Genomic DNA, 17,231 nt, shown 5'->3' on the forward strand with positions numbered 1-17,231 from the left:
TGGTTTTCTTTGCTGTATGTCTAAAGGCCATACTTATGAGTGAGTACATGTGATAATTGACTTTCTCGGTCTGGGTTACCTCACTCAAAATGATGTTTTCTAGCTTCATCCATTTGCCTGCAAATTTCAAGATGTTATTATTTTTTTCTTCGGTGTAGTACTCCATTGTGTAAATGTACCCCATATTCCTTATCCATTATTTGGTCGAAGGGCATGTAGGTTTTTTCCAGGTTCTGGCTATGACAAACAAAGTTGCTATGAACATAGTTGAGCACATGTCTTTGTGGCATGATTAAGCATCCTTTGGATATATACCAAAAGTGGTATTTCTGGGTCTTGAGGAAGGTTGTTTCCTAATTTTCTGAGAAATCGCCACACTGACATCCAAAGGGGCTGTACCAGCTTGCACTCCCACCAGCAGTGCAGGAGTGTTCCCTTTTCCCCACAACCTCTCCAGCATAAGTTGTCATCAGTGTTTTTGATCTTGGCCATTCTTACAGATGTCAAATGGAGTCTCAGAGTTGTTTTAATTTGCATTTCTCTGATGACTAAGGATGTTGAATATTTGCTTAAGTGTCTTTCAGCCATTTTAGATTCCTCTGTTGAGAGTTCTCTGTTTAGGTCTATACTCCACTTTTTAAATTGGATTATTTGTTCTTTTTATAACCAATTTCTTGAGTTCTTTGTATATTTTGGAGATCAGCCCTCTGATGCGAGGTTAGTGAAGATCTTTTCCCATTTTGTAGGCTGCCATTTTGTGTTGTTGACCATGTTCTTTGTTTTACAGAAGCTTTTCAGTTTCAGGATGTCCCATTTATTAATTGTTTCTCTCAGTGTCTGTGCTGCTGGGGTTATATTTAGGAAGTGGTTTCCTCTGCCAATGTGTTCAAGTGTACTTCCCACTTTCTCTTCTATAAGGTTCATTGTGGCTGGCTTTATGTTGAGGTCTTTGATCCAGAAGAAATCAAATCTAATGAAGCTTTTAAAACTTGAATATTAGCCCCCCCACACACACATGGAACTTTTCCTACTGTATATGGAAAATTATTCTTAATAGAGTGGAATTTTGAAAGATCAAAACCCAGCACTTTGAGGCCTGGGAGGAGTCCATCAGTTAGGAGAAGCGCTGGTCCTGAGTTTGCTCTCCTAAGCTGTGCAAGTGGAACTGTTGTAGAGCTCTTTACACATCGGGACAGTGGCTTGTTCTAGCACAGCTTTTAACTGTTCTTAGGTGGTCTGTTTACTGTTCCTATCCTCAGGATTTTGCTATACTAAACCCCGAAGTAACTGTCAGCATTTGGTTGCTCCACTGCACTTGATTAATTAACATTATTCTCTGGGATCATGACTGGCTTGGTTTGTGGCTTTTAGTCTGCCTTCTACTTGAATTGACACACGACTTTTCTGAATTGCATGTACAAAGAAAATTATCCCAATGATGTAAAGTTGTGAATGGTACTGTACTCATCAGTGGTATAATCTAGAGTCTGAAAGGAAGCTTGGTGCAGGAGAATTGTCTGTATTCTGTCAATCATGTTTTAAATAAATGCTGGTTGGCTAGGCAGGAAGTATAGGTGGGTCAACCAGACAGGAAGTAGAGGCAGGCCGATGAGAACAGGAGAATGCTAGGAGGGAGGAAGCCCATTTCCCGCAATCCAGCCCAGACCACAGAAGAAGCAACATGTGTCCTGTCCCCGCTTTGAAAGGTACCAAGCTGTGTGGCTAGCATAGATAAAAACAATGGGTTGATATAAGCTACAAGAGCTAATAAGAAGCCTGAGCTAATGGGCCAATCAGTTTATAAGTAATGCAGACTCTCTGTGTGATTTCTTTGGGGCTGAATGGCCGCGGGAACCGGGCAGGACAGAAACTGTCATGTTACAGAAGCCTGTATATTAATCTTGCAAAGACTAAGTTGACAGTAGCAATTGTAAGTAGATAACAATTTCTAGGAGAGTTCATTTTCAGGTCTTGGTGATAGTTGAATATATCAAAAGGAACAGTCCTAAGTGGTTTCTCTTTTAGTAATCTTACATCATCTGATGCCTTTCTCACACTCTTATCTGTGGTCCATACATACTCCACAGAAGCCTAGCTTGCCAGGGATATGAGTTCTAGCTGGTGTCTCAACAGAGGCCTTCTAAGACCATTTTAGATGTGTTCATAAAACTATGTCTGTTGGTTGTCTCTCACATGCTCCTCTGTCCTGCGCCTGGAGATGTACTGTCACCCTGTTGTTTGATGTTTTACCTCTTTTGGCTTTTTTAGGGGCTTGCCACCCAGCTCCCAAATAAATCACAGAGGTTCATTCTTAACTATAAGTACCCAGGCTTAGCTTGTCTTACTTCTAGCCAGCTTTTTTTTCTTGTCTTAAATTATTCCATCTACATTTTCCCTCTGAGCTTTTATCTTTCTTACGTCTGTATACTTTTCTTTTTACTCCATGGCTGGCTGTGTGGCTAGGTGGCTGGCCCCTAACATCCTCCTCTTCTTGTTCTCTTGCACCTCCTTGTTCTGAGATTTCTCCTCCTATTTATTCTTTCTGTCTGGCAGCCCCTCCTATCCTTTCTCCTGCCTAGCTATTGGCCGTTCAGCTCTTTGTTAGACCGTCAAGTGTTTTAGACAGGCAAAGTATCACATCTTCACAGACTTTAGACAAAAGCAGCACATATTTACATCATTAAAAGAATATTCCACAGCATAAACAAAAGTAACACACTTTAAAATAATATTTTACATCACCCCATAGCCCAAGTCATTTTCTCTCTAGGAGGCAGTGAACTCAGTCATTATTCAGTCACTGCTTGTCACCTTCAGACTCTTCGAAGGTTCCTCTCACCTTGTGCATGGTATGATGTCATTTTGACTGTGCTCATCCTCTGAATGGTCCTGTTTTCCACCTGCCCCTGTGAATACGGTGTTGTGCCTCTGTCTCTGCTTGCTTGTTTGCCTATGGCATGTACAAGTCTAGCCTTGAACTTGTAGCTAGCCTTCGGCCTCCTAAGTGCTGGAGTTAGAGGTTTGTACCACCATGCCCAGATATTTTTGCTTTTAAACTTATTTTAAGTAAACACATTAACTGTCTGTTCATTTATCTAGTCTGCCAACCATTTGAGAGTGATTTATAGCCAGACCGTAGTGCACACATGTAATTCCAGCCCTCTGCAAGTGGAAGCAGGAGAATCGTGAATCCAAGGCCAGCCTCGAGCAGTTTGTGGCTAATGTAGACAACGCGCGGCCCCTGCCTCTAAAACAAACAAGTGACTGAGTGATTTATACATTAAATCTTTTTAAGTGGCTGCCAGTTTAAAATGGATTCTTTGCAGTTGTGTGTCGATGAGATCTATGGAATTTTCAAAGCTGCTTTTTATTGTTGTGCTTTGACAGAGCTCCAATGTGAAGATAATATGGTGCCCTTTCTACATAGAAATGACCATATATCTAAAGCTCAGTGGCTTCCAATTAATCCTGACATGGAAACATGCAGGGTAGCTGCTTATTTATGATGGATCTGGATCTTTGACAACCATTTCTGCCTTCCCTTTACATCTTCCTTTCTCTTATATTGTTGTGAATGTGTGTAAGGTCACATGTAGACTTGTGTAGTAGTAATTCTAAGGGTTCTAGCAGCTCTAACAGATTTCTTTCCTATTCTTCATCCCTTCCTGGTCCTGTTTTGAAGTTAAAACACTTCTGCCATTGCTATATCCTCTCCTGAAGGGAAAGGGAGAAACTATGATTCCAGGGAGAGCTAGAGTTTGGCACAAGGAGCCCTGTGGAAGGGCTGAACCGGGTCCTGAGTCAGGGTGCCTGGCCAGGAAGAAACAGGAATGTCTGCCTCCATCCCCAGCCTCCCATCTCCCTTTTTCTGTGATACTTCCTTCCTCTGCTCAGCCCTGCCAGGAGATAGCCAGCTAGGACCCGAGGGACCTGATCTCCAGTGCTATGCTCTTGAAGCTAGGACTGAGAAAAGAAGTGGAAGATAGTCAACACACTTACTCAGACCTATCTCTGGATAAGATATCTATCATAATTGAGGTTTCAAAAACTTACTGAGATATTTTGGTTACCAGGATGTAAGTAATCAGACAACTCTGGTAGTTTAAACCCTGATGCCTTTAGGAAACATACTAACTGGTTGCTGTTGTTGGATGGAGTATTCTGCTGAGCCATTATAACCTCCAAGTAGGTGGAGCTCAGAAGAAGGCTGTTGTCTGTCTACAAGCAGGGCTATTATCTTGTCAGAGTTAGCCATAATAAGCCCTAATTCCACTCTGTCTTAGAGCACACTGTCTAGAGCCTGGCTCCTTCAAAATGTCTTTACACAGGTAACCAATATGAAGGAGAAGGAACAGCCCGACTAGAGAGATGGCTCAGCTGTTAAGGGCTAGACTCAAAGTAAAAGGCACAATTTGTTCCTTAGGCAATTAATGAAATGCCCAGTAGTCATCTAGATATGGCACAGATGCATCATCCAATAAGACTTTCCTTTTGACTGCTACAATAAGAACTTATTCTTTATTCCAATACTAGATCCTCTCTGTCCCAGAGCTTGCCCAGGGCACTTTTTGTAATATATCTCAGTCCCCCCCCCCCATTTCTTTCTTTCTACCCCCATACTGTGTTTGTGTGTGTGCATGTGCGTGTGTGTGTGTGTGTGTGTGTGTGTGTGTGTGTGTGAGAGAGAGAGAGAGAGAGAGAGAGAGAGAGAGAGAGAGAGAGAGAGAGAAATTCCTTGACCCTGCCTGTAATCAGTCTTGTGGACATCTTTTATGGCACTGTACTTTATTGATCTGAAGATAGGTTCTGTACATCATTTAACAGAAAATAAAACTTAACTCTCCTTTGTAATTCCTTTCTAAATCGGGGGAAATAAGAAGACATAGTTTTGTGGGTTGCTATTCCTATAAAATAGCAACAGCCCAAAAGAACCTTTCTTCCAATTAGTGTCTGATAGGAAAAAAAAATTCTTCCAAATCAGTCCATCTTCACCAGTAGCAACACTTGTAACATTTTCTGAATTCACAGTAAAAATAATTGGAATTGTGTAAAGCATTCCTAACACAAGCTCATCCTTTGATTAGCTATAATAGAACAAGCTGCCTTGTGGAATGTCAATCTCGGCTTTCAAACAGAGGACAAGGGTTCTCTCTGGGTGACTATTTGTATTTATTACACTAGGTAGGAAATGAAGCTTCGAGTCCTAAAGAAGGGCTCAGTCACTTTGGAATAATGAAGTGTGAAATGAAGAAGAGACTAAATCGTGTCTTTTACCAAGCAATTAGCACTTAAGACCCTGTGTTCCAGTATAGGATCCGTGTTTAGTTTACACAGAGATATCTCAACAGTCACTGATGCATCTCTGTGAAATGTACAAGGAGTCATCTCAAGAGCCCCAAGCAATTGCCACTTCTCTAAAACATAAACACAGATCATCGTGTTTTCCAACAAAACTCACTAGTCAGTTCACATTTCTTTCAGAGTGTCATCTTTTCTTCTAAATCATTAGAATTCCCATTCACAGACTCTACAGGCTGAAGATGAGATGCTAGCTTGTGTGTGTGTGTGTGTGTGTGTGTGTGTGTGTGTGTGTGTGTATGTGTGTGTGTGTGTAGGGACTGTGAGTGTGCATCTGACACAGCCTACAGGTTTTACAAACAAAATGAAGCTCAAGGAACACGATAACCTTCAAGTCTGAGTGTTGCCTTCTGCCCTTCAAGCGAACGAAAGACTTTTCAGATGTCTGCTCGCTGTCATATTCTTACTAACTGCACTGTACCAGACAGTCATAGCCAAAGCATATTTTAGCTGACTCTTTCTCAGTGACTGTGTTGGCAGCCAGCAAGTTAGACAAACATTTAAGGATGCCAAAACACCGTCATAGGAAGTGCTTTATTGTTGAGTGACTTAGTATGAGAAACTTGCTTGTTATTGATAGAGACATATTTGAGAGGGTTAGTGATTGTAGTCATTTTTTGCCTCTTTAGAAAAATTCTTCTTGTACGATCTCTCACACACACACGATATTTTTTTGATCAAAATGCTCCTATTACCATCTCATCCTTTTACTTCTTCCAACAAATCTCCTCCTCCCAAGTCCCTGTCTGACTTTCATGCCAGAGAGTCAGGTGTATGTGCCCCACCTACTGCATTTAATTGGGGCTGCCTTCATGAACGTGGTAAGGGGTTGTTAGCTGGAGTGGGAGCAATGCACCAGCGGCTCCACCACCAAAGACTGTGACTCCCATCTCTCTTCACCCTCTCTGGGCGAAGATTACAGGGCAACAGCCATGTCAGATCCAGAAAGCAGCTCTCCTTCCCATCCTCCAGCCCTTAACTTCTTTCCTTCCTTCATAACGATCCTGAGCCTTTGGGCATTTTTAGAACGTTCTCTTCTGATTTCCTGTTGGCTTGCTTATTAGCTCTCAACATTATGCTCTGTCTGCCCTCACTGAAGGAAAATGATCTCCCTCTTTTGTTTTGAATATAGAAACCAATCCAGCAAGGGTGCCGCTTTACAGACTCACCACAGATCCAACAGCAAGGACATTCAGAACCTGGGTGTGGGTCTGCCGCGGGCTGATGAAGGCCTTCCCGCAAATGAAAGCTTCCTGAATGGAAACCTTGCTGGAGCTACTCTTAGCCCAATGCATACCAAGACCTACCAAGCAAGCACCCAGCCGGGGTCTTCCAGCAAAGATCTCACAAACAACAACATACCACACCTTCTCAGCCCAAAAGAAGCCAAGTCCAAAACAGAGTTTGACTTCAGTATCGACTCAAAGCCTTCAGAAGGTCCGGGCACTAAGTACCTCAAGTCCACCAGCAGATCTCAACAGAACAGGCACTCGTTCATGGAAAGCTCCCAGAGCAAAGCCGGGACGCTGCAGCCTAGTGAGAAGCAGAGTCGGCACAGCTATATCGACACCATTCCCCAGTCCTCCAGGAGTCCATCTTACAGAACGAAGGCCAAAAGCCATGGAGCGTTGAGTGACTCCAAGTCTGTGAGCAACCTTTCAGAAGCCAGAGCCCAAATCACTGAGACTAATACCAGTAGATACTTCCCATCCAGTTGCTTGGATTTGAACTCTCCCACCAGCCCAACCCCCACCAGGCACAGTGACACGAGAACTTTGCTCAGCCCTTCCGCGAGAAATAACCGAAACGAGGGCACTCTGGACTCACGCCGAACTACTACCAGACACTCAAAAACCATGGAGGAGTTGAAGCTGCCTGAACACATGGACAGCAGTCATTCGCACTCACTGTCCGCGCCTCATGAATCATTTTCTTACGGGCTAGGCTACACCAGCCCCTTCTCCTCTCAGCAGCGCCCGCACAGACACTCCATGTACGTGACCCGGGACAAGGTACGAGCTAAAGGCCTTGAAGGAAGCCTGAGCATAGGGCAAGGCATGGCGGCGAGAGCAAACAGCTTGCAGCTCTTATCACCCCAGGTACCTCTTTCATCTCTCTGGTGGCTTATCTTGGGAAAGTGTTACAAGGAATATTTATAAGGTTGTTATACAGTTTTTCTTACTACAGTCAGCCCTGCTTTCATTGGGACAGTGAATGAAAGCAATTTTTGCATCATTCTATTTAAAAAAATAATAATTTAGCTGTGTGTAGTGGCACACACAACGGCACATTCCAACACTGGGGAACTTGGAGACATAGGCAGGTGGATCTTTGTGAGTTTGATGCTAGCCTGGTCTACATAGTGAGTCCCAAGCTAGCCAGAGCTATACAGTGAAACCCTGTCTCAAAAATAATAGTTATTATTTAAATGTTTAAATCAATTGTTGAGTGCTCAAGACATCTCAAATTTGGTTTTAGTAATCTATTTTTTAATGTTCCTTTCTGACCTGTTTTGCTGACAGATCATTTTTATTGAAATTAGAAATATGGATTAGCTTTTAGTTAGTTCAACTTTGGGGGGGGATTTTTCTCTAATCTTTCTAAACCACATTTGTTTAAACATTTTTACTAATACCAAGTATCTTAACTGAATTTTAAATTTATCTTAAGCTAGATAAATTAAACTTCAGGCTAGGGTAAATGATAATTCCCCAGGCTTTTGGATTTTTAAAAGAGTTTTTAAATTATGTATGTGTGTCTGTCTGTGTCTGGTTATGTGCACATAATTGCAGGTACCTATAGAGGCCAGGGGTGTCACACACCTTTGGACCTGGAGTTAGAGGAAGTTGTGAGCTGCTTATCATGGGTCCTAGGATCCAAACTCAGTTCCTCTGTAAGGGCAGTTCATGCTCTTAATTGCTGAGCCATCTCTTTGGCTCCTTGTTTTTTTAATTATGTATTTTTCCATTATTGTGTATATGTATATGACATAGGGCAAGGAATGTATGCATGACATGCCTGTGAAAGCCACAGGATAACTTTGTGCAGTTGCTTCTCTCTGACCATTTTTATGAGGGTTCTAGGTCTCTAACTCAGGACATTGGGTTTGCATGACAAGCATTTGACCTGCTAAATTATGAAATCACAAAGGCCTACATTAATAGAGCATGGGCTATGAATAGGCATAGAAACAGGGAGAAATCACTGAGCAGGAACAGTCGGAAATGGCTTCAGTGCGGCTAACAACCTGCCCTGTGTAGACAGTCAAAGGGCTGAGGAGTGAAGCTGAGCTGAGCACCACAGGAAGCCCTGATTGGAAAGATGAGATTAAAGTGCCCCTGTCATTTTGAAGGATATTAAATGACAGGGGACATTTGGCAACAGATGATTTGTTCTAACACTGTAAAATGTCATTACAGTAGCCATGCAGAAGTGTGCTCGTGTAGCAAAAGAAAGATGGAAGCAATTCTGTCCATCCAGTCTGGGCCCTGTTGGAGGCTCCCAGGGGAGGGAGAATTCTGAGCAGATACTTCTAGGGAGGTTGAGGTTTCTGTTTAGGGAAGAAAGTGATAGTAACAGGAAAGAGGATTGACAGGAGGGAAAATATTCCAAGACTTGGTGCTGCATGGATCCCAACTGGCTTCACAATGTTGGAATGAACATATAAGAGTTGAACAATTCTCACATGAGGCGGAGAGAGCATTCAGGCTTGGGTGCCAGTATGAATGCACAGTGGATCTCAAGGGCTGTGCAGAAGTAGACACAATAGGACTTGTCCACCGCAGTGCTGAAGGAAGCCTGCAGGGTTTCTTTCTTAGGATCTCCAGTTCAGAGTTAGAACAGGGATTTATAAGCTCCTTAATCCAACATTTTTCCTCTCAGATGAGGCTCACAGTAGGTGGGTGAGCTGCCCAACTTTCCCTAACTCAAAGTAGTGCTGGGATTCTGAGGCCGTCTCCAGGATCCCAAGTATAAAATGTTGGCAGGTTGGCCTGGTGCCTGGTTAAGGGTGGGCACGAGGTAAATATTTTCAGAGCCTTTAAATGGAGTTAAAGGAATGGACAAAGAGGCCTTGAGAGCTCACTGTAGAGATAAGAGTACCTGGAGTGTCGAGAAAGATCTCTAGGACCTGGCCACTGCCCATAGAATGGACCTGGAGGTCAAAAACAAGCTAATTGTGTTGGCATCAAGGCAAGTGTCAAACAGAAGAGAAAAACAAAAGGCGGTCTCCCTTGGAAAAATGAACAAATGACTGGCTCGCTGAGAGTTCGGCGAAAAGAATTTCTGTGAACATAGTGGTCATAAGCTAATTATAAGCAATTGCTGCGACTTAGCATAGCTCCAGCTGTTACTTAAGTCCCATTCAGGAGGTGCTATGCCAAGCCTTAAGAAAGGCCACAATTAAAGGCTAGAAGGTGGCCAGAAGGCTTGAAAGGTAACAAGGGTGCTGAGTAAATCATGGCACTCATTCTCATGTAAAGTATTATAGCCACTTTCAAAAGCAAGAGGACCCTCACTGAGTTTAGTTTAAAAGTAAATAACTCATTCCCTTAAAAAAAATCTTTCTCTGGGCCTTTGTCAACAGTACAGGTGGCAAAGTAGAAAGAAGAAAGGCTGCTGTACCAAATGAATTTCTTTCCAGAATTCTCTAAATATGGTGGTGGGAAGGAAGGGGGAGAAATACCAATCTTATTTCAGTTTTTAACTTAAAATATTTTTATGTACATCATCTAGACTTGAGATACTTTTTGTGCATAATATATAGATGCCAAATGCATCTAACTCCTTCTAATTGTGTCCCTTAATCCTCCCACCCCAGGGTGGAAAATGTGCTGTATTTTCTTTCCCCTTGGGCACTGTTAAGGACCTGCTGCTGTGCTGGGGTTGTGACTCACCTACTTGAGAGGGCTGTAGCTAGTGGGAGCATCTCTAGAGATAGGCACCATCATGATCCTTCCTAAGAAATGCATTGAACAGGTGAGCTGATGTCCTAGAGACAACGAAGAAGCAGGAAGCACCGTAGACTCTTGGAATTAGGGACTCTTAAGATAAAAATCATTACGGGGGATTATTCTTTTCCTTTTTTGCATTCACAAAGCATTTCCTTTCGTCTGCATCTACTGTGTTAGTCTCCTAGGAAAATAGATTTGCCTCTACATCTTCCCTTTTGGAGAACTCTGTCTAAAATCTATAAAAGCAATTTTAGACTGACTGATAGAATCTCTAAGCATAATGCTGCTTAGAGCTGTAACTGTCTAGATAGAAAGGTGATTTCTCTTGTTGTTTTAAATAATTAATTGAACTATTTTCAGACTAATGGATTCCTTACTTGCCTTAACTTTAATGAGAATCTCCCTTTCTATCTGTTGGCCTTATTTTACATTCATCAGGTACTTTACTATTTTATGGGATGAGTTATGTTGAAGCCACCCCATGATCTTTATTTTAGCTGGTTAAGGTCCTCACTATATTAAATGATGACCATGATGAGTTTTCATCCCTAGGAGTAGGAAGTTTCTAGAAATCTCCTTCTATTTGCCTTGCAGCCTGGAGAACAGCTCCCTCCAGAGATGACTGTGACGAGACCTTCTGTTAAAGAGTCCTCCAGAGACGGCACCACTTCATTCCACGCCCGTCAGAAGTCTGAGGTCTGAGCTCTAGAGTTGCTACATCTTAGAATGTTCTAGAAGGGCCATTCGCTCAGCAGCATGACAGCCTAGCTTTGAAACTTTATCTGTACCCAATTTTCCATAAATAAGTTGAAGTGACTTAGAAAGTAAGTAGTTTTCCCCATGCCACAAGCCCAAGTTTTCCTTTAAAATGATCATAAAAAAAATATTAGACACTGGTTAGACTGTTCCAAGCAGCACCGTCATCAAACCATGGTTTAACTTTTATAACCTTGTTTCCTCCCTCAGGGTGGAGTGTACCATGACCCCCACTCTGATGATGGCGCGGCTCCCAAAGAAAATCGGCATCTGTACAATGATCCTGTCCCAAGGAGAGTTGGTAGCTTCTATAGAGGTAAGCCATCCCCCACCATATTTACTAGAATCTTCCTCTATCTTCTGCTGAATACACCCCTTTCCTTGTCCACCACTGTATTTTCATTGCCCCAGTGGACTTCAGATCAATAGTATTCTTGTTTTGTTTTATTTGTTTGTCTGTTTCTCGGTGTCAGTCCTGGCTGTCCTGGAACTCACTTTTTGGGAACTCACTTCCAGGCTGGCCTTGAACTCATAGAGATCCACCCACCTCTACCTCCCCAGTGCTGGGGATTAAAGGCTAAAGGTGTGAGCCACCACCACCACCCAGCCAGACCAACAGCAATCTTGCCTGTGTTGCCACCATCTAACCAGATCTCTTTGTTACTGGTCTTACTATCTTCATTCAGTCCCTTGTCTCTTGTCTGAGCCCCTGACTAGTCTCTGTCTCCATGCAGCCATCCAAACAGTTCTCAGAATGATCCTTCTGAGAAGATATTGACCAGACCAATTTACTCATGTGACATTTACCCATGTCCCTTTGTGCCCAGCACAATTTGGCCACCCATCTGCATAGTGTGCTACATGTAGATGATAGTGATGAATACAGCTCAGCACTAAAGCTCTAAACTTACACAAAACATGAGAATTTTTAAAATTACATGTATTTATTTTGTGACTGGGGGCACTTATGCCATGGTATAACTGTGGAGGTCAGAGGTCAGAGGACAACTTGTAGAACTCAGTTTTATTTTTTTCATCATGTAGGTCCTGGGATCAATCTCAGGCTACTACTTTGTAGACCTGGATTAGCCTAGAACTATATATATAGACCAGATTGGCTTTACACTCAAAGAGATGCGCTTGTCTCTCTCTCCTGAATGTTGCGTGTAAAGGTGTATGCCAACATATACCCAGTTTGAGATCTTTAAAAATAATTTGATGGTGCATTTCTAGAGTGTAAATTTTATAGACGACAATGTGATAGTGTAAATTTTATAGACGACAATGTGATAGTGTAAATTTTATAGACGACAATGTGATACTGTAATTCCAGAAATTTGAACATGCCTAGAACATGTTAGTAGATAAAACAGAGAAAAATTATCTACCCTCATTCTCCCTTTTATAAAAGAAATCACCAGTAAGTGTAATAATTCTATAGAGCAGTCAGATAATGGCAGTACAGGAGAAAGAAATAGATCAGGCACCCATTGCCCTCACTACCCCAAAACTGTGTCTCAATACCTTAGCTTCTATTGATAGCAAAGTAAAATCTCAATTCCCTGAGATGACATTCCAGGCGGTTTATGGTCACATCCTTGTTGTCCCCTCTAGCTGCCACCCATCTACCTCCACACACAAGTTCCCACTCATACCTGGATTTCTCATGCCCTGAAACACACTACTGTCTTACTGGAGCCAGTTGTTCTTTCTAGTTTCTTTATGATCCCTTCCACTGTGACAGGCTTCCCTGTCCCTACTCCAGAAGTATTTCTTCTCTGTTCTACCATGGCCCCTTGTCTATGTCTGCGATACGATGCAAACCACATCGTACTTGTTTTCTGTGTTTCTCTGCAAGATTTTGAACCTCTCAAATATTCTGGACTCTCAAGATGGGGTTGGGAATCAGTGATTGAGTGCTTGCCTAGTGTGTGTGAAGCCCTGGGTTTGATCCCCAGATGGAGGGGAGCAGGAAAGGAAAGCCGGAGGCATGGACTGCCTCACACAGTTTCATAAATATTTATTAATTGATTTAAAGAACAGAATTCAAGAATATTTACATAGCTTTAAAACTATACTTTGTTGTTGAACAGATGGCTAAGACAGATGTTTTCGAGGTGCTGTGTATTTAGGAGACAGTTAATAGAAAAAGGCAACCCCTTTGGGGTGTAACCATGTGATGATAATGTACTAAATATTTGAGAATCCCGGTGCCTTGGTGGAGAAATGGACAGGAGGCTCAGCTGTTCAAAGCCTGCAAGACTCACCACAGCTTTGACTTTTAAGTCTACATTCCCTGACTTCCTGCTCCTCTGTTGTTTTATATAAAGAGCTGGGGAAGTTCAGAAATTAGGGTCAGGGGACACAGACAGTTGTTTGGTTATTAAAATTAGGAATCTGAGCTTAATGAATACACAGAAGTGTTACTCAGGAATACATGTGTATTGAATGAATGGGCTACTATGGTCCCTCCCATCTCTACCTTTGGAAAAGCACAAGGCATCAAATATGCTTCTTAATGACTGCCCCATTCCATGATGACTTTATAATCTTATAAGGCTAAACTTTTAATTCAGATTAAAGTTAATTAAAAAAATTTTGTCTTGTAAGAATATCTTCAGTGTAAATTTTTTTCTTATAAAATGTTCCATACTTTGTTGTTTCTACAGATGATTAGAGAAAATAGCCTTCTTTGTGGGGGAGGGTCTAACAATGTAGACCAGGTTGGCCTCCAGCTGACTTCTCTCTCTATGTTTCAAGTGCTGGAATTATAGGTGTGTGCTATCATGCCCAGTACAGGAAATACTTTAAAATAAAATGGAAATAGAGTTTTAAATCAATGAATTAGTTTTTGACTTCTGGAAAATACTATTTTGGTTACAAAGGGATTGAATTGGTTAATATGGGGAAAACACCTCCTTTATTTCTCTTGTAATCTACTTGGAGATTTATCAAATAGAACATTTTAATTTGTAGAAGTTCAGAAATAGAAGGGAAAGTTTCAACTAAATGAAACACCTGGAAACACCTGGAAACACCTGTTATTTCAATGATACTGGGAAGTCCTAGAGAAAAATAGTAGTTCAAAAAAATGACAGATATTTCCAGATCTATCTAGACAGATGTTTCTAGAATAGGTTCGTTCTTTCTTATCCAGAGGCAAATGAAATGGTGTCACTTTTTGTTGTTTTAATTTTAATTTTTGAGATTATAATTACATTTCTCCCTTCTCTTTCCTCCTTCCAATCCCTCCCATATGTTCCACCTTGTTCTCATTCAAGTTTATGATCTCTTTTCCACTAATTTTATTGTCTGCATATATGTATGTATATATACACATATATTCATAAATGAAACCTGCTCAGTCTGTATAATGTTGCTTGTACATATGTTTTCATACAACTGACCTTTTGGCACCTCTCTTGCTCCTAGCTTTTCTCATTTGCCTATAGTTCTTTGAGGTTGAGGCCTCCTGGGCTTTTTCTTGTCCACTTTGTTATGTCCTTTGATGTTGTCATTGCTCAACTCATATTTGGGCACATTGGTGAGACTTTAGGGGTATAGCTTCATATGTTCCTAGGAACCACAATCTCACAGCAAATTTCCTAATTCTGTGCCTTTTAAAATCTCACTCTCTCTTCCACAGTATTTCCAAAGCATCGGGTTCAGGAGTATATTATAGATATAGCCATTAAGATCACACTTCACAACTCTGTATTTTGATTTTTGGTTGTGGTTTTCTTAGTGGTCTCCATCTATTGCAAAGAGAAGTTTCTTTGATAAGGAGTAAAGACTGCACTGATCTGTGGTTATAAAAACCAATGTTTATAGATTGTTGTTGAGGGTTGTAATGATTTAGTAAATAATCTCCAATAACCATGACTTCACTAGCACTGAGTAGTTAGCTAGGAATTTTAGTGCCAGCTATGGTTTCCCTCTTGTTGAGCCATTCTTCAGTGTAACTAGAGAGCTGTTGGTTACTGGCAAGGTATCCATACCTCTATGCATCCTTGGGGTTATTGTGCCATGCTGGTTGTTGATGTGGTTCATAGGCATAGCTGGGTAACTCTTGTAGGATTTTATTACTGTGAAGAGACACCATGACCACAGCAACTCTCATAAAGGAAAACATTTAATTGGAGCTTGTTTACAGTTCGGAGGTTTAGTCCATTGTCATCATGGTGTGAAGCATGGTAGCATGAGAGTTCTACATTCAGATCTGTAGGCAGCAGGAATAGAGAAAAATGGGCCTGGTTTGTGCATCTAAAAACTTCAAAGTCCATTACCCAGTGACATACTTCCTCCAACAAAGCCATACCTAACTCCAAGGCCTCACCTCCTAATAGTGCCACTTCCTGGAGACCAAGCATTCAAATCTATGAGCCATTCTTATTCAAACCACTACAGTAGGGCTGTTAGTGTTTCCCGCCTTTGGAAACTTGGATGACACCTTCTGGTACCATGAAAGCTAGTCATCAGGGAGGGGGCATTTAGGTCATCTCCAGCTCGCAGATCTCTGCGCTCTAGTCAGCAATCAGGAAATTAAAATGAAATCATTGTCAAGATAGGGGATTGGGGAGCAGTAGAGAAGGGAATGACAGGATATAAGTGATCTTGATCAGGGAAATGGAAAATGGAGCCTCTTTAAGGAGAGAGAATTGAAATAAATATAGAAGAAGGTGAGTAAAATAACAGTAATAATGTCTGAAAAAGCAATAAGGAATCATACTATTTACCTAAAAAACTATAATACATGTATGTATAATTCACCATATAAATACACATATATATTGTTGTTGTTGTTTTGAGACAATATCCCATATTGTAACCCAGTCAAGATGGCCTAGCACTCAGTGTAACCTGGTCTGGCCTTGAACTCATGTCAGTCCTCCTGCCTCAGCCTCGAGTACTGTAATTACATACAGCACTCCTTACTTGGTGTCACAGGTATTGATATCCAATGTGCATATATTAATTTTGTGGTGAAATTTACAGAACAGCCAACTTTAGAAATTGACAAAACCATGATTACTGCTCTCCCCAAAGCAAAAACTACTCAATATATTATAGTTTATATTTTTGTTCATTTTTACATGAAAATGTATAGAAAATTAGTAGTTTGTGCAAATGGCCAAATTTCCTTATAATCTGCACACCATTGCATTGTCATGGCTTAAACTGTAATTTGTGTGTCCCAGTACACATATTGTTAAGGATGATATTGGGTTAAGAATAGATTTTGCAGGCTGGGCAATGGTGGCATATGCATTTCCTTAATCCTGTACTCAGGAGGCAGAAACAGGTGGATCTCTGTGAGTTTGAGGCCAGTGTGGTCTACAGAGTGAGTTCCAGGACAGACAGGGCTAGACAAACAAACTCTGTCTCACAGAATAAAAAAAGAATAGATTTCTCATAGTTGGATCTGTTATAAGAAAGATTCAACTTCAAAGAATGTCAAAAACCATGGTGTGGGGTGGCTACAATAACCATACTTTAAATAATGTCCCATTTTTTTTAATGTCCTCAAATGCTCTGCAGTACATCAGCTGACAGCCCAGGTTTCTGTTTGGAAACCCTTGTAACTGAGCCCTGCAGGTTACCATGTAAGGAGTTGAGGAGGGAAATGTGTCTGGACCACCGCCACCCTCAGGAAACTAGTTCTGGAAAGGCAGTTGGGGACTTTGACTTTGTTTGTGTGAAAGAAAATGCAGTGGAATAGCATTAGAACTACTGCCAGCAGAAAAGCACTTCAGTAACTTTTTTTTTCTTCTTTATTCAGTGCCCTCTCCACGACCAGACAATTCTTTCCATGAAAACAATGTGTCCACCCGGGTTTCTTCTTTGCCATCTGACAGCAGTTCTGGTACCAATCATTCAAAAAGACAACCAGGATTTGATCCATGGTGAGTGTTTGGTTTGTTCTTACTCTTTTTGTACTAATTGTAGATTTGGGAATTCAAAGACATACAGGATAAACTTTTTAATGTTCTTCTTCCCACTAGGCCTTCCTTTGTTAAGAATAAGGAAAACATGATCTGTTGGGAGGGTTGTAATTTTTTTCAAGTTCAAAATTTCTGTTAAATAGCATGTAAAAGAAAAGCCGCAATTATCAGATAGGTCTTTGATCATACTCCTTCTTTTATTGACAGTGAACTTGGTACTGTC

The 17,231-nt window shown here is 41.3% G+C and overlaps 1 protein-coding gene across 2 annotated transcripts in view; it reads left to right on the forward strand.

The window, feature by feature from the left end:
- The window catches only part of Cdkl5 (cyclin dependent kinase like 5), a 195,819-nt gene that overhangs the window by 157,243 nt on the left and 21,345 nt on the right, over positions 1 to 17,231 (forward strand). For both annotated transcript variants that reach the window (XM_026784762.1, XM_013350568.2), the window contains exons 12-15: positions 6,491 to 7,457; positions 10,905 to 11,006; positions 11,277 to 11,382; positions 16,846 to 16,969. In XM_026784762.1, coding sequence (XP_026640563.1) covers positions 6,491 to 7,457; positions 10,905 to 11,006; positions 11,277 to 11,382; positions 16,846 to 16,969 — 1,299 coding nt within the window. The remainder of the gene's footprint in view (positions 1 to 6,490; positions 7,458 to 10,904; positions 11,007 to 11,276; positions 11,383 to 16,845; positions 16,970 to 17,231) is intronic.

The sequence above is a fragment of the Microtus ochrogaster genome, chromosome X (genome assembly GCF_000317375.1).
Source record: "Microtus ochrogaster isolate Prairie Vole_2 chromosome X, MicOch1.0, whole genome shotgun sequence".
NCBI lineage: Eukaryota > Metazoa > Chordata > Mammalia > Rodentia > Cricetidae > Microtus > Microtus ochrogaster.